The sequence below is a fragment of the Giraffa tippelskirchi genome, chromosome 10 (assembly GCF_054371585.1).
Source record: "Giraffa tippelskirchi isolate mGirTip1 chromosome 10, T2T-mGirTip1v1.2.pri, whole genome shotgun sequence".
Classification (NCBI taxonomy): domain Eukaryota; kingdom Metazoa; phylum Chordata; class Mammalia; order Artiodactyla; family Giraffidae; genus Giraffa; species Giraffa tippelskirchi.
Window position 1 is genome coordinate 21,148,287 of NC_137284.1, and position 22,126 is coordinate 21,170,412.

The following is a 22,126-nucleotide window of genomic DNA, read 5'->3' on the forward strand; positions in this document are numbered from 1 at the left end:
CAGCCTCTTAAGCCAATCTTAAATGCTTGGGTACCAACATACCTATTATCCTGTGGGTATAAGTGTTGGTCAGGTTCCACCACAGACTATCAGATCTTCCAGTGCAAGGGACATGTTTCAATTATTTGCCATTGTATCAAGATGTCAAGGGTGTTTTTGATATGTATGCAACAAGTTTCTAACCTGGGAAATATACAGGAGAGAAGAGTGTGGAGCCGAGAGCCAATGAGCAATGAGTTCTTGCTGTTTTGTTGATTCTCTTCTATTCTACATTTAATCCTAAATAAACATTGTGGGCTCCACAGTCAATAGTGAGTTAAGTCAGCATTATGCTGAATATCACTGAGCACCAAAGTGCCCCAGTGCTATCACCAAACATCCTGAGAATGTGATTTGAAAGTAGCTTAAATTAGACAATCCAGGTGAACTAAGTCTTTTTGATACTCTCTTCCTCATAGCTTTTAATATAAGCAAAATTTGCATATAACTCATCTCTAACAGTTTCTAGTGGCAAAACTCCAAAATTGTAGCAGATGAGGTTTATGTTACATGAAAAAGACTCATTACTGGGAAAGCTGATAATATTATTATTTGCCAGAGAAGGAAGCTGGAAGTTTCTCTTTTGATAACTGAGGTACAGAGGAAGTTATAAAAACTATCACTTTTGATTATTACTTATGAATCAGAACACCTTAAAGCCAGTTTTCACAATGTTTAACTTTTCATATACTGTACATAGTTTTTGCCAGTTTTTCCATGATTTGGCATGTATGGATGCAGGGGAAAATATCATTCTCAGGGTTTATGTTGATAAGCAAGTGACCCTAGGAATTTATAAAAAGAACACTGAGGTTGTAGGCAGTTGGTGTGAGACTGTAAAACTACACTTGGAGAAAAGGCAGAACCAAGGCAACTCAGAGGCCAGGAGCAGGGCATATTTCAGCAGAAACAGTCTTGACACAATGCCACACCCTTGCTCTTTACAACTGACATGGGCCCTGGATACTTCTGCAGCCACAAAAATGGTTCCCAACTGTCTCACTGCACTCATATCATTCCCATTCAGATTAATTTCTCAGGTGGAAGCATGCAACTAGGTCAGTGTGTCTCTTTTCTGTGAGCCTAGAGACATAGGGGAAGTGTTTCTCTCCTACATGGATTCGATAATAGGAAGCTGGGCAGTGAATCTTATCAACATGACAGTGAATGGAAGCTTATCCTCCAAGATACACGCCTACACATTTGTTTTCTCATATTTATTGAAACAGTGAACTTATATTTTCAACTCCAGCTAGTGGTTTATTTACATAATATTCAATATGACATTTGGAGTGGAACACTTGCTGTTTTTTCCTTGCATGTGATTAAATGGATGCCAAAAAAATTCAGGTCATTTTCCTTTAACTTGTTTCAATCTGTCTTCATATTTTCAAGATGCTTTTTATCTCTGGCAGCAGCATTGGATACTGGTGGAACAAAACAGTAAGCCAGCTGGCAAAGTAGAAAAATAATATCCAGAGGCTTAGCCCCAGCATCATGAAAAAAAGTACAGAAGGAGGTATTTGTACCAAGAAGCCATTTAATACACTAAAAGAAATATATTCCATCAGGGCAACTGGACAATAGTCATTAAATAGTCATATATATATGTGTGTGTGTGTGTGTGTGTGTGTGTGTGTGTATGTATTCTTAGGCTTAATAAATGCACTCTAAAAATTTTTACACATGACTAACAACTTATGTATTGGTTTATTAATTTCAATTTTTGGGGGTAATAACAAAAGACTTGGATTAACCTAGTTATCTATCAGAAAGAGACTGATCACATGTGTTTTTGGACATTTGTACAAAAATTTTTATATAGGCGTATTAAAAATTAATACTATATATATGCTATATATATTATCCCATTGATTTTACAGAGATGGTAGCATTCTATGTGCACTCTGATTTAATTTGCTTTTTATCTTACATGTACCATTTCCTGAGATACAACAAGAGAATGAGTAAGCCTTAGGATTTAAGAAAGAGTAAATTCAGAAGACTAGTAAATTCAAAGGATGACAACTATGCAGTTAGCCTAAAAGCAAACATCTCAGACTGGAACAGTGGTATAGGAAGGTTTTCTCCACTTAACAATATATTCTGTGTTCCAAAAATGTCACAGTTGCTTTGCAGGCACAGCTAATTTATTTACTTGGTTTTATTATCTTCTATTAACTTAGGCATGGGGCTTTCCTGGTGGCTCAGTGGTAAAGAATCCACCTACCAATGCAGGAGACGTGGTTCTATCCCTGTGTAGGGAAGATCCCCTAGAGAAGGAAATGGCAAACCATTCCAGTATTCTTGCCTGGGAAATCCCATGGACAGAGGAGCCTGGTGGGCTACATCGTGGTGACTAAACAGCAACAATTAGACTAAACAACTAATGTAGGCATAGGTTACATTTTGGAGACAGGTTTTAAATTTCATATAATAAGTAGTACAACACATACCTATTTTATCTTAAGTTTCTGAAGGTAAAATTGCATGCTTTACCTAATTTATGTTGTAACCAAACCAAGCAGTTCTTTTTTCCAAAAGGAATCTAAATTCTTCAGGAGGAACATGTTACTTTTCAAACAGGAGTGCTGGTTACTTGAAGCATTAGTCAATTTGAAAGACACCTATGTTACAATAGACTCAGGAATAAGCAAAAGCTGAGGGAGTTCATCATCACTAGACCTGCTTTATCAGAAATGCAACAGGCTGTACTTCAAACTGACAAAAGAATGGCATTTCTATTGTATCAAAACAGACCTTTTTTCAATTTTGAAGATTTATAGCCACAGATTTTAAGAAAACTCATTTCCGGAAAAAAAGGCAAGTTTTTACAAACATAAACTTTTAGTTTGCTTCACACAGCATGAGGGATCTTTGTTCCCCAACCAGGGATCAAACCTGCACCCCCTAGAGTAGAAACACAGAATCTTAACCACTGGATTGCCAGGGAAGTTCCTAGTTTGCTTTAGAGAAAACCTGTATCAAACAAGCTCAAGCTATTAATTTCATCAATATTTACTTTTGTGACATTCTAGTTTAACCACGTGTAGGAGAAAGGAATAAACAATAGATGGTCAAATTCTATTTGATGAAGCAGGAATGTAAACAAAATTATGAGTCAGATACAGAGACTGAGCATGCACAATTCATGCATATATACACATATATCATATCCTTGATGCTATTACTATTATAATAAGTCAGACTGAGTTAATTTTAAAGTAACTAGGTTCATTTCTCTCAGTTCCTACTTGGTACTAACACATTTCATACTTAACCTTGTAAGTGAATACTTGTGATCCCTGTTGACTAATCATAAATATTTCACAGATACCACTGAAGCTTTGCTGAGTCTGGAAATGCAGTATTATAGAAAACATGACTAAAAGAGCTCAGAAATTCTAGAAAATTTATAACTTATACAGTAGAAATTCCTAAAATGGCTAAACACAGAAAGGTCCATATTAACATTGTTTTCAGGGAAAACAAAGAGGGGTGGCCTCATCAGTCAGCATTCCACATTCATACTGATATATGAAAAGTATCTGGAAAGGCAAAGTGTGAGGTGGTCTAAAAAAAGAGGAGGAATCAAACTGAGCCCACTGTTAAGGATAAAGCTCATTCAGTGAGTAAGCATGGATCTGAGAACAACAATCATGAGACTCAATAATATTTGCGTGTTTAAATGGCACAATTAGAGAGCAAAATGGATCCCAGGCAAAAACCTTGTTCTGAAGAAAATTATGGAAAAACACATTCACACATACACAAAGCACAGGTACACACATACACACCTGGTTCTGCTTAGTTTGCAACTCTCTTCAGGGTTTTCTTCACTGCAAGTCTGACATCCTTATTCCTTAGACTATAGATGAGGGGGTTCAACATGGGGACTATATTGGTATAAAATACTGATAAGAACTTCCGCTGGCCAATGGAACCATCAGAAGAGGTCTTGAGATGTGTGAACAACCCAGAACCATAGAAGAGGGCAACAGTTATTACGTGGGAGCCACACGTACTGAAGGCTTTGGACCAACCCTGAGCTGATGAGATGTGGAGGATATTGGAGAGGATAAAAGCATAAGAAACAGAAATGATGAAGCTAGACATTATTACAACTGTGCTCACAACAATGGAATCCACCAGCTCACTGGCATCAGTGCAGCTGCAGGATAGCTGGAGGAGGGGGAAGATGTCACACATGTAATGATTGATGATGCTGGAATCACAAAAGGACAATCTAACCATGTCCCCCGTGTGGACCATGGCACCAGCAAACCCCATTGCATATGAACCAAACATGAGCAGAGAACAGACCTGAGGGGACATAGTGACTGTGTACCAAAGGGGCTTACAGATGGCCACATAGCGATCATAGGCCATGGCTGTCAACACATAGCATTCAGAATGGACAAAGAAACAGAAAAAAAACAGTTGAGCCATGCATCCTTCCAAGGAGATGGTGTTCTCTGACACAAAGCTCATCAGCAGTTTAGGGGTAATGACCAAGGAGTGGCAGAGATCTATGAAAGACCGATTGAAGATGAAGAAATACATGGGAGTATGAAGATGAGCATTCAGGTATATCAGATTAATTAAGCTCAAATTCCCTACCACAGTGACTATATAGTTCATTAAGAAGAGTAAGAAGAGGGGTAACTGGAGTTGAGTGAGGTCTGTAAATCCCACTAGGATGAACTCAGTTACCGAAGAGTCATTTTCCACAACCATTATCGACAGTGGTGTGATCTGTGTGGAAATAAGAAAAGAACGTTACATCAGGGAGAGATTCAGATCCTTTGTTTCTAGGCTGAAGACTTGTTCCACTGGGGCTCAAGTGTGACTATTGGGACAGCGAGCGATGACTCCCTATCTTTCAACTTTCTTCTTGCAACTGTCTTTTCATGTTTTCAAATCTCAGCTGCAACTCCTCACCTCCTCTGGACTGACTAGCAGGGGCCTAAAGCAATGTTCACATTTGAGAGATGAAGAAACAACATTTTGAAGAGATGACTAGGCTGGCCAAAGCCATACAGCAAGGGAGGAAAGGAGTCCAGAGTGATACCTGGGACCACTTCCTATGGAAATTCCTGAAGCTTGGACGAAGAAGTCAGTGTGATACCCACTGTGCTCACTGCTCAACTCACTCTCTCCCTCTTGTTGTTTGTTTGTTTGTTGTTCAGCTGTCAAGTCGTCTCTGACTCTTTGCAACTCCATGGACCGCAGCACACTAGGCTCCTCTATCCAACACTATATCCTGGAGTTTGCTCAAATTCATCTCCAATGAGTTGGTGATACTATCTAACTATCTCATCCTCTGTTACCCCCTTCTCCTTTTGTCTTCAGTCTTTCCCAGCATCGGGGTCTCTCCCTCTTACCTTTTAGAAAGTCAGCACCAGACGTAGTGAACATGCTGAGACTGTCCCCATATGATTCTGCATTTCTCCTACCTAGTCCCTTTATCCAATCTTACCTCAAAATCCCAATGAATTGTTCAAGAAGGGCAGGTGGCCTCCCACACCTCTCCACTGCTGTAGTGGTGGGAATGAAAATATCAGAACAGAGAAGACTCGCTGTCCAATTTCCTTCTACCTGGAGGTCTCCCAGGCCTTAAATGTTCTTCTCCTTTCCCTGGCCTGAAGGATACAAAGGTTCTAACAATGGAGGAGGCAACATCCATCTATTTGTGGATTTGCATATAATGTCTTCAGCGCCAGGCAAATGCAACTGCTTTCTGTCTCCAAACCATCATCTGGCTGATAATGTGAATGCATCTCATTCTCTGTGGATCTCAGCAACTTGTTTGGAAGCTTGGAAAATGAGCTTCCTTTAGGATCAAAGTTTGATCAGGCTCCTTAGGGAAAAAATTATTGAGCCTGTGTTTACATACTTCATCAATAAGTTGATATTGGTACCTTTGGGATTCAATGTTCTTCTCCAAGTATCAGTTCACATTAAAAATTTATTGATGTATAATAAATTACCATAAATGTAGTGATTTAAATACCCAGTTATTCCGTAAATTAGAAGTCTGGTATGGCATGGCTGGATTCTCTGCTCAGGCTAAAATCAGGATGTGGCCAAGGCTTTGCATTTTCTTCTAGGGGCTCTGGGGAAGAATTTTTTTCCAAAGTCATTTAGGTTGTTGGAAGAACTCGATTTCTGTGGTTTCAGAACTGAGAGCTTCATTTTCTTGCTGACTGTCAGCTGGGGGTCACTCTCAGTTTGTAGAGGCTGCCTGCATTTATCATCATGTGGCCCTCTTGTCTTCAATCTGGCAGTAAATGGAACACTGAATCCTTTTAAAAAAAATTTAATTGAGACATATTTAAATTTATTTAGATACATTTGAGAAACAGAATCACAAGAACATCTTGAAATTAACTTTTACTACCTTTATTGATGCCTTAATTATAAAAGTAATATGTGCTTATTTTTGAAACCACAGATGACTGAGACATATATCAAGTAAAAAGTGTCTGGTCCTTTCCATCTTTTCCTGCAAAGATAAAGTATAATTGACTAACAATGTTAGTTTCAGGTGTATAGCAGAGTGATTCAATTATACATATACATGCATCTATTCTTTTTAGAATTCTTTTCCCATTCAGGTTATTACAGAGTAGTGAGCAGAGTTCCCTGTGCTACACAGTAGGTCCTTGTTGGTTATCTATTTTAAATGTAGCAGTGTGTAAATACCAGCCCCAAGCTACCAATCTCCCTCCCTCCAGCCCTTCCTTCCTGGTAACCGTAAGTTCATTCTCTAAGTCTATTAGTCTCTTTCCATTTTGTAAAGTAAGTTTGTGTGTATCATTTGTTTTTAGATTCTGCCTATAAGCAGTATCATATGATATCTGTCTTTTTCTGTCTGGCTTACTTCACTTAGTATAATAATCTTCAGATCCATTGATGTTGCTGCAAATGGCATTATTTCATTCTCCTTTATAGCTGAGTAATATTCTATTGTATATATGTATCACATATTCTTGATCCATTCCTCTGTCAATGGACATTTAATTTGCTTCCATGTCTTGGCTACTGTAAACTGTGCTGCAATGAACACTAGGGCACAGGTATCATTTCAAACTATGTTTTTCTCTGGATATAAGTCCAGGAGTCAGATTGTTGAATCATATGGTATATCTATTTTTAGTTTCTTATGGAACCTCCATACTGTTCTCCATAGTGGTTGCACCAATTTACATTCCCTCCAACAGTGTAGGAGAGTTCCCTTCTCTCCACACCCTCTCCAGCATTTATTGTTTGTAGCTTTTTTGATGATGGCCATTCTGACTGGTGTGAGGTGATCTCATTGTAGTTTTGATTTGAAGTCAAGTGGGTCTTAGGAAGCATCACTACAAACAAAGCTAGTGGAGGTGATGAAATTCCAGTTGAGCTATTTTCGATCCTAAAATATTATGATGTTGAAGTGCTGCATTCAACATGCAAGCAAATTTGGAAAACTCAGCAGTGGCCAAAGGACAGGAAAAGGTCAGTTTTCATTCCAATCCCAAAGAAAGGCAGAGCTGAAGAATGTTCAAACTACCACACAACTGCACTCATTTCACATGCTAGCAAAGTAATGCTCAAAATTCTCCAAGCTAGGCTTCAACAGTATGTGAACCAAAACTCCCAGATGTTCAAGCTGGATTTAGAAAGGGCAGAAGAACCAAAGATCAATTGCCAATATCTGCTGAATCATAGAAAAAGCAAGAGAATTCCAGAAAAACATCTACTTCTGCTTCACTGACTATGCTAAAGCCTTTGACTGTGTGGATCATAACAAACTATGGAAAATTCTTAAAGAGATGGGAATACCAGACCATCTCACCTGCCTCCTGAGAAACCTGTATGCAGGTCAAGAAACAACAGTTAGAACCAGACATGGAACAGCAGACTGGTTACAAACTGGGAAAGGAGTACATCAAGGCTGTATATTGTTACCCTGCTTATTTAACTTATATGCAGAGTACATCATGCTAAATGCTGGGCTGCATGAAGCACAAGCTGGAATCAAGGTAGCCAGGAGAAATACCAATAACCTCAGATACATAGCTGACACCACCCTTATGACAGAAAGTGAAGAGGAGCTAAAGAGCCTCTTGATGAAGGTGAAAGAGGAGAATAAAAAAGTTGGCTTAAAATTCAACATTCAAAAAAACAAGATCATGGCATTTGGTTCCATCACTTTGCAAATATATGGAGAAACAATGGAAACAGTGACAGACTTTATTTTTTGGGGCTCCAAAATCACTGCAGATGGTGATTGAAGCCATGAAATTAAAAGATGCTTGCTCCTTGGAAGAAAAGCTATGACCAACCTAGACAGCATATTAAAAAGCAGACACATTACTTTGCTAACAAAGATCTGTATAGTCAAAGCTATGGTTTTTCCAGTAAGCATGTATGGATGTGAGAGTTGGACCATAAAGAAGGCTGAACGATGAAGAATTGATGCTTTTGCACTGTCGTGTTGGAGAAGACTCTTGAGAGTTCCTTGGACTGCAAGAAGATCAAACCAGTAAATCTTAAAGTAAATCAATCCTGAATATTCATTGTAAAGACTGATGCTGAAGCTGAAGCTACAATACTTTGGCCACCTGATGTGAAGAACTGACTCTTTGGAGAAGACCTTGATGCTAGGCAAGATTGAAGGCAGGAGGAGAAGGGGCCGACAGAGGACAAAATGGTTGGATGGCAGCACCGACTCAGTGGGCATGAATTTGAGCAAACTCCAGGAGTTGGTGATGGATAGGGATGGTGTGCTGCAGTCCATGGGATTCAAAGAGTTGGACATAGCTGAGCAACTGAACAACAACAACAATAATGAATTGATGTTGAACATCCTTTCATGTGACTCTTGGCCTTCTATATGTCTTCTTTGGAGAAATGTCCATTTAGGTCTTCTGTCCTTTGTTGCCTGGGTTGTTTGTTTTGGTGCTTTTAAGCATCGTGAGCTGTTTGTAAATTTTGGAGACTAATCCTTCATCAGTCACATCATTTGCAAATATTTTCTCCCTATCTCTGGGTTGTCTTTTCGTTTTGTTTATTGTTTCCTCTACTGGACAAAGGCTTTTGAGTTTAAGTAGGTCCCATTTTTTTATTTTTGTTTTTATTTCCATTTGCTCTGGGAGATGGATTGAAGAAGAAACTGCAACAATTTATGTCAGATAGTGTTCTGTCTATATTTTCCACCATATACTCAGATCACATGAAATTATGTAGCTGCTATCTGGGTACCTACTTTGATAATTCCCAGTGTCAACACGTGGCAGGCATGAACATTATTGCCCTTTACCCACGATTACCCAACAGCTATTTTGAGCTTTTAAAGTCCAAAATGAGGAGAATAAATAAAGAGAAAGGAGAAGACTCACTATCTGCTGTTTGCTATCCATAGTTTTAATTTTAGTATTCTGTTAAAAGAGATGCACCTTTCAAACATGACCAAGGCCGAGATAATGGTCTCACCCTCAATTGCATAATTCTGGGTGAGATTTCAAGAGAGTATGGTTCTCACTAAGTGATTGGAGAGAGACCAACCCAGTGAAGAATCTCACTCCTGGCTTGATTTTGCCTCTTTTCCTTCTTTACCTTGTTTCAGTCTTTAATATTTTTATTTTTAAGACCATTATAACACAGATTTTATTCTGTATTTGACCTCTATGCTATGTGTCTTTTACTTCTTTACTCCACACACATTATTTTCATAATTTTAATTTTTTCTTCTCTTGATGTAACAAGAGGTGACACTTCAAATTGAATATCCTTTCTATTTCCTTCCTGTATATCTTGCTGTGATCTCTCAGGACACATTTTTCTTTTCACATTTAGTGTGAACTTATTCTTTCTGACTGTGGCTTTGGATCAAATTAGATCCACCACAACCAAAACTCTTTCATCTTCCCTACAGCTTTTTCCACCTGCTCTTGTTCATTGAAAAAAGCTTGAAGCTTCCATTGTAGAAGTGAGAGAAATTGCTCCCTGGGATTTGCTTTTTCTTTCTTAATTTATAGTTATTTTGAAGTGTGAGCATTTTGTCTTTGGATTATGCTGTGAATACTGTTTTTTATGGAGTTTTACTTGTTCTTATTGTTTTATTGCTTTTACCAGAATTATTGGGAGGTATACAGGTCTAGGCATTTGCTATTTTTTATGGTTTCCTGAAAGTCTTCTCAAAAATAATATTTTTAAGATATCTGCATATTTTAAAAAGGTATATTGTATTGATTTAGAGATGTGGCAGCCTGGATGGGAGGAGAGTTTGGGGAAGAATGGATACATGTATTGAGGAAGGGAATGGCAATCCACTCCAGTATTCTTGCCTGGAGAATCCCATGGATAGAGGAGCCTGGTGGGCTACAGTTCATAAGGTCGCACAAAGTGGACACAATTGAAGCAACTTAGCATGACATGGCATGGCAGAGGTGGTTCACTTCTCAGTGAACTCAAAAATACTTTTTTCATTTTATTTTTTTATTTATTTTTATTTTTTAATAAATTTATTTATTTTAGTTGGGTGCTAATTACTTTACTATATTGTAGTGGTTTTTGCCATACATTGACATGAAACAGCCATGAGTTTACATGTGTTCCCCATCCTGAACCCCCTCCCACCTACTTTTTTCATTTTAGTTTGTTAAAAACACTATTCATCATTTAGATTTGTGTTATTTCAGAAAAACTAAATATTCAGAAGATTACTGTCAGGATACATTTAACAGGAGGCTTCCTGTGTGCTGTTTCAGTCTTGCATGAATTCTATGTTCCTTAATAGCACCTGAATACAGGTGCCAGAGAGCTGGCAAGCCGGCTTTCCGGGGATAATAATAGAAATTCATGTATCTATTTGGAAATTCCAAATGGTGAACAGCAGCCATTTACAAGTCTCCTCCTTTCTGATATGTAAAGTTACTTTTACAACCCCCTCTCTAAAGAATAATTCTAGCCTCCGGCTTTCTAGATGACTTGTTAGATCTTTGATCCCTATCTCTGCTAAAAGGGCTATCTGGTAAGAGAGTATATATATGCCCACAATATGTTGAATAAATGCCTTTGTTCCACCAGAGCACTCGTCACCGAGTCTTTCCTCATTTTTTCTCACTCTCTCGCTCTCTCCCTCTCTCTGTTTCAGGCTGCTTCCACAGAGCACAGGTGTCCACCGTGTCTACCTATTTGCCCGGGCTTTCAAGACCTCTTCGAGAGGGCACCCTGAGCCTACGTAGACAGTGCTAGCTCTTTGTCCTAGAGTTATATTGGCATACTGTGTAAACCAGGGAATATCAGCCTCTTTTCTTCCTTCTTTTCTTATCGGTCGACTCTGTACCCCCAAGTATCGGTCCATTAAAGGACCACAACAATTACTAGGTCTGTTACTGGAAATACGGTGGTTAGTTTATTCAAGCCAACCATCTTGTTGGAAATAACTATATTGTCATACAAAATACAGACTTTTTTCTTATAAAATTGAAACGCTGAAAGAATGTAAAGACTTACTAGGTCAAAATAGATTATGTGAAAAATCGTTTATCTATTAAACAAATTGAATTAGTAAGTAATCCTTCACACACATGTGCTCACATCTTGTGCACACAAGCCTAATGGCTTCACTGGTTAATTCTATCATACATGAAAAGAAGAAATAATACCAAGTATATGCTAATTCTTACAGAAAAGAGATAAAGAGAAAACATTTTTCAAACATATTTCATGAGGCAGCATAACCTGGATATCCAAATAAGACATAGAATTACAAGGAAAATATATACCAATATTCCTCATAAACATAAGTGCAAAAATCACTTGTACAATATTACTAATCTAATATAGTGTTCTATAAAAATGATAATGCTTTATAATTAAGTGGGGTTCAGCACAGGAAATCAAGGTTGATTATAACTCTGAAAATCATTCAATATAATTCACAATATTAACAGAATAAAGGAGAAAATAGTATCATCAGATAAGTAGATACTGAAAAAGCATACAGTAAAAAATACCCATTTATCATAAAAATCTCACAAAAACAAGAACAGAAAAGAATTCTTTCAATTTAGCAAAAGGAATTTATAAAAAAATCTAACATAATTAATGGTAAAAATTGAAAGCTTTCCCTATAAAATTGGAAACAAGCAAAGAATGTCCTCTTTTCTCTATATTTGGTGAAGAGCTTAGTTATTGAAATTAGACACGAAAATAAAATAAAATGACATCAGACTGAAAAAGAAGATAAATTAGCATTATTCTTAGAAAATATGATTAATGTAGAAAATCCACAAAATAAAAATATTAGAATAAGCAGATGTACCAAGATCTCAAGATATAAAGTCATTAAACATAAATTGACTGCATTTCTAAATGCTAGCAACAAAAATTTGGAAAATGAAATTAATAAAAATACCATTTACAATAGCATCAAACTAAAATCACTTAGGAATAAATTTAATGACAGATGTGCAAACCTCTAAACTGAAAACTTCAGAACCTTGATCTGAGAAATAAAAAGGTTACAAATAAAGAGAGATACACCCTGTTTGTGGATTGGGAGATCTGATGTTGTTAACATTTCCATTTCCCCCAAAACAGATCTAGAGATTCAATGCATTCCAAATAAACACAGGGGTTCAATGGCTTCAAAGTGCTGAGAAAAAGTTACATTTAACATAGAATTTCATACCTTACTAAACTATGAAAAAAACAGGAAGCCAAAATTAAAGAAATTTCAGAAATAAAATGTCTCTGAAGTTTGCATTCCATGCACCCTTTCTAAGGAAATTAATGGAGTATTTGTGCTATCAAAAATGAGGAAAAAAACTGACATAATCAAGAGGAGTCTAAAGAGGCATACCAACTAAGTGTAATGCAACGTTGATGAGATCCTGGAACTGTAAAAGGACAGTAAGTAAATAGTAAGGAAATCTGTGTATAGTATGGACTTTAGCTAATGATAACATAACAATACTGGCTTGCTAATTGCAACAAACACATTATAAGATGTTAATATTAATAATGGGGGAAATAGTTTACAGTATATGGGAATTCTTTGTACTATGCTCTCAATTTTTTCTATAAATCTAAAACTGTCCTAAAAAATAAAGTTCATTTAAAAAATGAAGAAACCAAGAAACAGCAAAATATGGGATTCAGAAAACAGAGGATCTAACAGACGTAAGACATGAAGAGAATCTTCAGAAAGATGGTGAACAGGCCTCTCAAGATGTTATATTTTCACAAGAGTAAGAGGACAGTCTACCAACACTCGAGTGGATGATAAATTTCTTAGAAAGACTTCTTAAGGAAGGCCACATTTTTAGAACAGCAGCTAACATCATGTAGCTACAGCTGAATACACTGAAAGGAGATCTGTACTAAAGGGATAAATCAGAGAAATCTGTGGAATATTAAGCAAATGAAAGCACCTAAAAATATTCACTTCAAGGAAAACAACAAATCAAATGAAAGCAATAACTATATTTGATGTACCTCTGTAAATAGTGTTTAAAATTGTCTTAATAATGTTAACTGCCAATATTTACCTAAAAACTTAGTTATAACCATATTGCAATAAAGAGAGTGTGGATGTGTATATGTGTGTGGTGAATGAGGTGAAAAAGACTCCATAGGAACTCACACTGGAAACTATTGTGTGTTTAGTTATTCAGTCGTGTTGTGTTCAACTCTGCGACCTCATGGACTGTAGCCCGCCAGGCTCCTCTGTCCATGGGGATTTTCCAGGCAAGAATATTGGAGTGGGTTGCCATTTCCTTCTTCAGGGGATCTTCCCAGCCCAGAGATCAAACCCAGGTCTCCCACATTGCAGGTGGATTCTTTACCATCTGAGCCACCAGGGAAACCCAAGAATACCGGAGTGGGTAGCCTATCCCTATTAGAGTAATCCAAACTTGAGACAAGAAGCTTATCAAATCAATGTAACTGAGAGGGAAGGTCAGACCAGGGTTCCAAAGAATATGTTCTCTGGGACTGGAGGCTGGATAAAGTTGAGTGAGAAGAATATGTTTACATTTAGTTTATAAATTTAGTTTGCTGCCTAGGGTGAAAAAAACTGAGAAAATGATGCCAGAGGAGGAGCAGCGCTGAGAATCACAAGTAAGTGTTGAATGCAGTTTGAGGCACTTTAACTTGAGGCACATAAATAGACACAAAACAGAATTGTTCAGGAGGCAGGTGGGGGACAGGGTCAGGTGATACATACTGGCGAATATGAATGAGCAGAAGGAGAGCAAATACTTGTCAGACTCTATCTATGATTCAGGCAGTGTTTCATTATTTTACATGTAATAAGTCATTTAACCCAAAGGATAATTACTCTCATGTTACAGATGTGGATACCAAGGGTGAAAGAGGTCAGATAAATTGTCTAAAATCTCACAATTAGAAAGTGGCTACTCAATCTGGATTTAAATTTCAGACCATCTGACTTGACAGTCTCTTCCTTTAAATGCTTTCTCACAAGTCAAAACTTCAGGGAGTAGAACCATCGACTCCCTTTGTTCTCCTGACAGTGAGGGCAAAATGTATTCACAACTACATTACATGATATAACTGTGGCCAACTGCTCAGAACTGGGTGAACATCCTTTGTCAGCAGCAGTATAGCTGCTAGTCCTTTGGCTTGTCCCACACTGGCAGAACCTCTGTCTACCAAGTTGGTGTCCACATCTGTAAGATGCTTTGTTCTCCAATCCTGGTTTTATAATTTCAAAGGAATTATCTGAATTCCCGTCTCTTAATTAACTCTATTTAAAAGACCTAGTCATTTTTTTTCTACTTTCATTGAGATACAGTTGACATACAGCAGTGAATTAGAGTCACTTTCTACTGTTTATCCACATAACCTCTAATACAATATTTTCTCCCCACATATATAAGCCAAAGCATGAACTGACAAAACACTTACCTGTCAAATGGGTTAAATTCAAAGTTAGAAATATGAATAAACTTTGCAATATAACATTTTAGGGAGTTTTAATTCTCAGTTAATGAATCACTGAAATTTGTGTAATCTTTGTACCTCACTTCTCAAAAGAGAAGGCTCTAGTTTCTTCTTTGGCAAACAATGTCACTAGTGGTTTTCCCCAAAAGTTCTGTTTCATGTAACATAAACTCATTTGCAACAAATGAGTTTGGATTTTTCCACCAAAAAATATCAGAAGTTTCAAATACAGTTTATATTTTTTGAAAACGATAGGTAAGTCAAATCAAAAGGACCTTCTTCAGTGGAATGTCCAGTTATAGCTGAGTGGGCAGGTCAGCAAGTCTCTACAGCACATCTATTAACTCGGACAAAATTGGCAAACACAATGATTCCAACATTCTGGAAATCAACCAACGCACACAATAATCTGGGAAATGCTGATGCTTCAGAAAGTGTTTAAGTTCATGCAAGAATAAAGGGAGTCTGTGATATTTTACAAAGGACTCCTGCCAATGCCAAATTTTGACTGGATATTTTAAGGTTAAAGATAAAAAGAACTGCGTTTAGACACTGCACTCTAGTTGCTGAATTTGTTTCTCAGAGTGTTTGCAATTCTGAAACCTTATTCCATATGTACTGGGATTGACGGAAGAATAATAAATGATAGATAATAAAAATCTTGTTGTACTCAAATGGCTTTTCCCGGCTGATTCGCTAATGATGAATAATATTGCGGAGAGTAAGGGACACATGCTCCATCCGCCCGACTCCACCCACCAGTCACCACCGCCGCTTCAGCTTTAGGCTCGCCGCAGCTCGACACGGCGCGAGAGCCAAGGGGCTCCATCACAACCTCCCAAAACTCAGAAGCAGTTCCAAGGCCCCGCCGCAGCCTCTCCCAGAGACCCCATCGCAGCCTCCCCCGGAGACCTGTGTCTTAGCACAGGGGCAGCCTCACTCTTACTTTCTCTGAAGAGTCTCCGAAGACCGGGACGGCGCAGGAAGCAGCTGGAGGCCTGGCTCAGTCCTGAGCGAGAGCTCCCTGGTCTCTGGCATGGGCTGGGCCCTTAAGGAAAGCAGCCTGAGGGCTCCGGGCGGCCGGCTGGACATGGGTGACCCCAAGAAGGCTTCCAAAGGAGACGAATGGGGGCCTATGGACACGTCTGGCCTGAGCCACCACCGAGGCCTTGTACGGCAGCAACTGTGAGATGGACGGCACGGAAGCCACTCGGGCAGATCAGCGGCCAGCACCATCCACCATGGTCGACAGCAGCCTCAAGCTAGACTGCCCACCAGCTGCTGGCAGCCTGGCCTCTGACGTGTCCCACAAGGACAAAGGTGCATCTTATGCTCTGGAGCCTGGGGATCCCAGGCCCGCTGAGCTGCCTATGGCTACACCCCTGGGAGGATTCCCATGTGGTGTCGAGCAGAGCATGCGCAAAAGAAGCCCGCCCACAGCCATCTGGGGGATTCTGCAAAATGGAGGCACAAGGCCCGGGCTGGCCAGAGGACGTGGCTGAGGAGGACACAAGGGACCATAAGGTGAGTGCGTTCACACGCAAGGTCCTGGAAGCCGCTGAGCAAGGCCAGACCGCGGCTCCCCTTGGGGCCCACCCAGTGGATACCCTGCACTCGGCCTTGGCCTCTCTGGTCTCGCGGGTCTGGGCCTCACCGCCCCAGGCCTTGCTGCCCCAACTCTGGTCTCTTCTCACACACCAGTGTCTGGGCTCTCAGCCTCCTGTTCTCACGCGTGTGCCTCCACCGTATCTTTGGGCTTCAGGCCCCCTTTTGGGCCGTCTTTCACTTCAGGGTCCCATCTCTTTGTGCCTCAGTCCGCCATTTTGTAGGGGTCACCTTTCTGTACTTCAGTCCCCCATTCTCTCAGGTTTCCTTTCTTGAGGTTTGTGTGTTCTCAGGATTTCCCTATGCTCATGACTTACTGGCTCTGCAGCTTCTTCACTCTTCTTTGCATCTTGGCTGTCTCTAGCAGCCGCTGTCTTCTGTGTTGGGACCTCCTACCTCCTCAGGCCCTTTCTCTCCCACTTGCATCTTAGGCAGCTGAGGACTCACTTCCTGTCCTGCTTGTGTTCCCATTTCCTCACTGCCTACTACTGCCTGACTGCAGGTACATTTCCTGCTTGTTGTTCAGTCGCTAAGTCGTGTCCAACTCTTCTGTGACCCCATGGACTGCAGCATGCAAGGCTTCACTGTCCCTCAGCATCTCCTGGAGTTTTCTCAAGTTTATGTTCATTGCATCAGTGATGCCATCCAACCATCTCTGTCGCCCGTTTCTCCTTCTGCCTTCAATCTTTCCCAGCATCAGGGTTTTTCCAGTGAGTCTGCTCTTCACATCAGGTGGCCAAAGTATTGGTTTCAGCATCAGTCCTTCCAATGAGTAGTCAGGGTTGATTTCCTTTAAGATTGATTGGTTTTATCTCCTTGTTATTCAAGGGACTCTCAATGAGAGTTTTCTCTAGCACCACAGTTTGAAAGCATCAATTCTTGGTGCTTTCTTCCTCTGCCTTCTTTATGGTCCAGCTCTCAAAATCATTCATGCCTACTGGAAAGACCATAGCCTTGACTATACAGAACTTTGTTGGCAAAGTGATGTCTTTGCTTTTTAACACACTGTCTAGGTTTGTCATAGTGTTCCTGCCTAGAAGCAGTTGTTTCTAATTTCCTTTTCTGATGGCTTATCCTTTTGCTGTGAGGAAGCAGAGCTTGTTTAAGGCAGTTTGTGAGGGAGGGGTGGATCCAGACTAAAAAATGCCTTTCTTGGAAACTACAATAGGACTGGTCTTTGGCAAGGGGTTTGGGGCTCATTAAGGGGTTGTCCTGCCCAGGCCAAATGAAGAAACCTGGCTGGCTCCTCCCCCAAGGCTCTGGCCATTATGTTGTGAGGAGTGGATGCATTAGGCTTTGCACACAATCAAACCTGGTCAGCATAGATGATGTCCCAGCCCATGAACATTCCCTGGCATGCCCCACAGACACACAGATACCATCCCCAACCATGGCTGGAAAGGCGCTGAATGTGGAGTGCTTTTTGTTGAATAGGTGAAGGCAGAGAATGATGGCTGCTGAGCCCCAGCACACTGCTAGGAGGGGTCCTGGCATCCCATGAAGTGGGAGTGGTCCTTGCTTTTACAGGTGCCTGACAGACCCCAACTCCACCCTGTTTTTGGAGACTTTCCTCTTTGTTACCAACTTACAAAATCTGTCCTCTTACCTTTCTTCTGTTTTTTTTTTTTTCCACCTCCAGAGAATAACTTTGATTTGGAATGATACCTTTTGGTACCAAATGTTTAGAGTCCCCACCACCACCCCTCACCCCCTCCAGCCATGTAGGTGCTAGCACTGTGAAAATACTATTTCTGCTATTTCATTATGAATAGATTTTTTTTTTTTTAATTTTAGTTATAAGAAATCCCAAGAAAGAAAATTTAAGAAACAAGGCCACTGAGCCAAAGCCACAGTTCTGTCTCCCAGCATGGAGAAGGGAGAGTGGTGGGGTTTGGGGGGCACTTTTGCTCTCTGACAGCTCTTTGTTCACCAGTGCCACTGCCCACTGAGTGGTGACAGCGGGGAGTTTTGTTCAGGTGGAAAAGATCACTGGGTGCTAGACAAACTTGAGTGTTTTTTGACCTTAATGTGCTGGTTGCCAATTTGTTTTCACGTAGCCTGGTGTGTCACTGTTTTGAGCAGACCATTCCAGACCTGTTGCTAAGGGAGAACTGTAACAGGCAGTGGAGCATTCTGCCCATGGAGAGGCCATTTACTGGGAGCCCAGTCAAGGTCTTGAGAGCCTCTTGTCTGCATCTTCCCACATCTTGCAGCATAAGACATCTCCTAAAGTGTGACTCTGCACATTTGTTGTTAACATAGTGCACACACACACTAGTGATGATGTGCATTTTCACAGAAAGTTTATAATGGGGCATATCCTGTCTTTGACTAATTATAAGAACAACTCAAATTCTGGCCCAACTGTGCAGGTCTGGGAAAAACCATAGACTTGAGCATGCTGCGCCACCCTAGGGAAAGCACAAAGGAGGCTATCAGCAACTGAACTAGCTTTGCAGGGTTGAAAGAAAGCATACAAGCTTAAGAATTCTGCTATAAGTTAAAATGAAAAATGTAAAGCAAGTATCATGTAAAAAAGATCTGAGAAAACTTCAGACTTACTAGCAGGACTGCCAGAAGGTGATTCTCTCCTGAAGCTAGTCAGAAGGACCAGAGAGATGTGACTGTTCAGTTTCAAAGATATTAACAAAATATTAAAGGAATTTGAAAAATCAATATAACATGACATCAACAAAGGTCACAGTAATTTTCTAGAGACAAAGTCCAAGGAAATGGAGATATGTGATTTGCCTAATGAAGAATTCAAAATAGCTTTTTTAAGGAAGCTCAGTGAGCTACAGGAAAACAGAGAAAGACAGTACAGTGAAATCATGAAAACAGAAAACAAAATGATAAGCTTAATAAAGCAATACTGATAGAAATCATAAGAAAGAAAAAGAAATCCTGGAGCTTAATTGCAGTGAATGAAGTGAAAAAATGTGATAAGATCAGCAGCAGATTAGATAAAGCAGAAGGATGAGTCTGTGAGGTAGAAGATAGGACATTTGAAATTATGCAGTAAGTAGAGAACAAAGAAAAAAAATGAAAAAGAGTGAATAAAGTTTATGTGAAATGTGGGATGCCATCAAGAGGAATATTGTAGACAGTATTAGAGTCCCAGAGGGAGAAGAATGGAGAATGCAAAGCATTATTAAAGGAATAATGGCTAAGAACTTCCCAAATATGGGGGGATATTTGGACATCCAACTTATGAAGTTAATAGGTCACCCCAATATTTCAACTCAAAATGGTCTTCTCTAAGACACAAATTAAGCAGTCTGAAATCAAAGAATTTAAGAAAATCCAGAGGAAAAACAAAGGAGCCCTCATTAGACTGCCAGGAGATTTCTCAAGAGAAATCTTGCAGCCTAGGATAGTAAACAATATATTCAAAGTGCTGAAAGAAAAACCTGCCCTGCCAATCAAGAATACTTTACCCAGCAAAGTTATCTTTCAAAAATGAAGGTGATATAAAGACTTTCCCAAAGAACAGCTGAGAGAATTAATTAGCACTTAACTTTATAAGAGTTACTGAAAGGAGTTCTTCAAGCTGAAACAAAAGGACACTAATTAGTAACATGAAACATAAAGTATACAAAACATTGGCAAGTATAAATATAAAGTCAAATTCAGAATACATACTGTAGGATGGTGATGTGTTAACCAGTCAACTCTAGTAAAGGTTAAAGTAAAGTGAGTGAAAGTCACTCAGTCGTGTCCAACTCTTTGCGACCCCATGGACTATACAGTCCATGGAATTCTCTAGGCTAGAATACTGGAGTGGGTAGCCTTTCCCTTCTCCCAGGGGATCTTCCCAACCCAGGGATCAAACCCAGGTCTCCCACGTTGCAGGCAGATTCCTTACCAGCTGAGCCACAAGGTTAAAGGACAGAGCTATTTAAAAATAGCTGTAACTACAGTAACTTGATAATGGATACACAGTATAAAAAGAGGTAGATTGTGATATCAAAACATAAAATGTGGGAAAGGAGTAACATCATAGTGTTTTTGTGTGTTATCAAAGTGTTATCACCTTAAGATAACATTTATCACCTTAAGATAACTCTTATCACCTTAAGATAACACTTAGGTTATCTTATGTAAGTCTCATGGTAATCACAAAGCAAAAGCCTACATTAATACAAAAGAATAAAGAGAAGGGAATAGAAACATACCAATATAGAAAATCATCAAATCATAAAAGAAGACAGCAAGAGAGAAAGAAAAGAACAAGGGAGTTACAAAACAGCCAAAGAACAAGGAGGGCATTATTCCTTACCTGTCAATCATTATTTTAAGTGTAAGTGATTTAAATTCTCCAATCAAAAGAAGTTGAGTTGCTGGATGGATTGAAACAAAACAAAAAAACCAGACCCAGTTATGTGCTTTCCACAAGAGACTGACTTCAGCTTTAAGGACACACAGACTGAAAGTGAGAGGATGAGAAATGGTGTTCTATGCAAGCGGAAACCAGAAAACAACAGTAACCATACTTACATCAGACAAAATAAACTTTAGCCTTTCTGCTCCCTCCTATAAGCACCTCTTTGACCCATGAGGGAAATCTGATGGTGCTGCTCAGGAATTTAATTCCTCCCCTAACCCATCCCCTTTAACTGCTTCTAAGTATCTCTGTTGACCTTTCCAGGTTGTCTTCTCTTTCCATTTGGTGCTCCAAGCACTTTTTTGTTGGTCTCTTTAAGTTGAGTGCTTGGAGGTTGAAAGGTAGTGAAGTGTAGTTTGACACTGTTGATTTGTTAAATGAATACAGTGGAAAGTTTGTTGATAATTGAGTGAAAAATATTGAGACAATTATAATGCTTTGTATAATAAAAAACATTATTGTTAAAAAAATAAATAAACTTTAGCTCAACAATTGTAATGAGATAGAGATGGTAATGATACCATGATGAAGAGGAAATGTTACAGCTGATACCATAATAATACAAAGGATCATATTATTATGAACAGTTATACTCAAAACAAATTGAATAGCCTAGAAGACATAGATAAATTCTTAGAAACAGTCTACCAAGACTGAATTACGAAGAAACAGAAAAAATCTAAACAGATTAATAACGAGTAGGGAGATTGAATCAATAATCAGAAACCTCCCAACAAAGAAAACCCCAGGACCAGAAACTAGATGGTATTACTGGTGAATCCTGTCAAATGCTTAAATAAGAATAAATGCCAAAACTTATCAAACTTTTCCCAAGTGGAAGAAAGAGAACACTCTCAAAATCATTTTACAAGCAGAATTACCCTCTCACCAATGCCAGCTAAAGACATTATAAGAAAAGAAAACTACAAGCAAATGTCTCTGATGAATATAGATGCAAAAATTCTCAAAAATTCTCAACAGAATTCTGACAGACCAGTTCAATAGCACATTAAAAAATCATGCACTGTAATCAAGTGGGATTTAACCATGAAATGCAAGAGTGGTTCACACTAATCAATAAGTGTGCTCTACCAGATTAATAGAATGAAAGATAGAAATCATATAATATTTCAATAGCTG

At 39.2% G+C, this 22,126-nt stretch overlaps 2 protein-coding genes across 4 annotated transcripts in view; one reads left to right on the forward strand and one right to left on the reverse strand.

The window, feature by feature from the left end:
- The window catches only part of LOC145523907 (olfactory receptor 8C8-like), a 42,867-nt gene extending 26,485 nt beyond the window's left edge, over positions 1-16,382 (reverse strand). The window contains exons 1-2 of one of the 2 annotated variants that reach the window (XR_014066955.1): positions 15,944-16,382; positions 5,519-6,344 (exon numbers count right to left, since the gene is read on the reverse strand). Coding sequence is in view for 1 of the 2 variants with exons in the window: in XM_081535170.1 (XP_081391296.1) it covers positions 3,847-4,776 (930 nt within the window). In the remaining variant the exon portion in view is untranslated. Of the gene's footprint in view, positions 1-3,836; positions 4,789-5,518; positions 6,345-15,943 lie in introns of those variants that run through there. The other variant, XM_081535170.1, reaches the window with a different exon arrangement.
- A 51-nt stretch (positions 16,383-16,433) lies between these two features.
- LOC145523899 (olfactory receptor 8D2-like) overlaps positions 16,434-22,126 on the forward strand; it is a 147,202-nt gene continuing 141,509 nt past the window's right edge. For both annotated transcript variants that reach the window (XR_014066953.1, XM_081535153.1), the window contains exon 1: positions 16,434-16,521. The gene's annotated coding sequence lies outside the window, so the exon portion shown is untranslated. The remainder of the gene's footprint in view (positions 16,522-22,126) is intronic.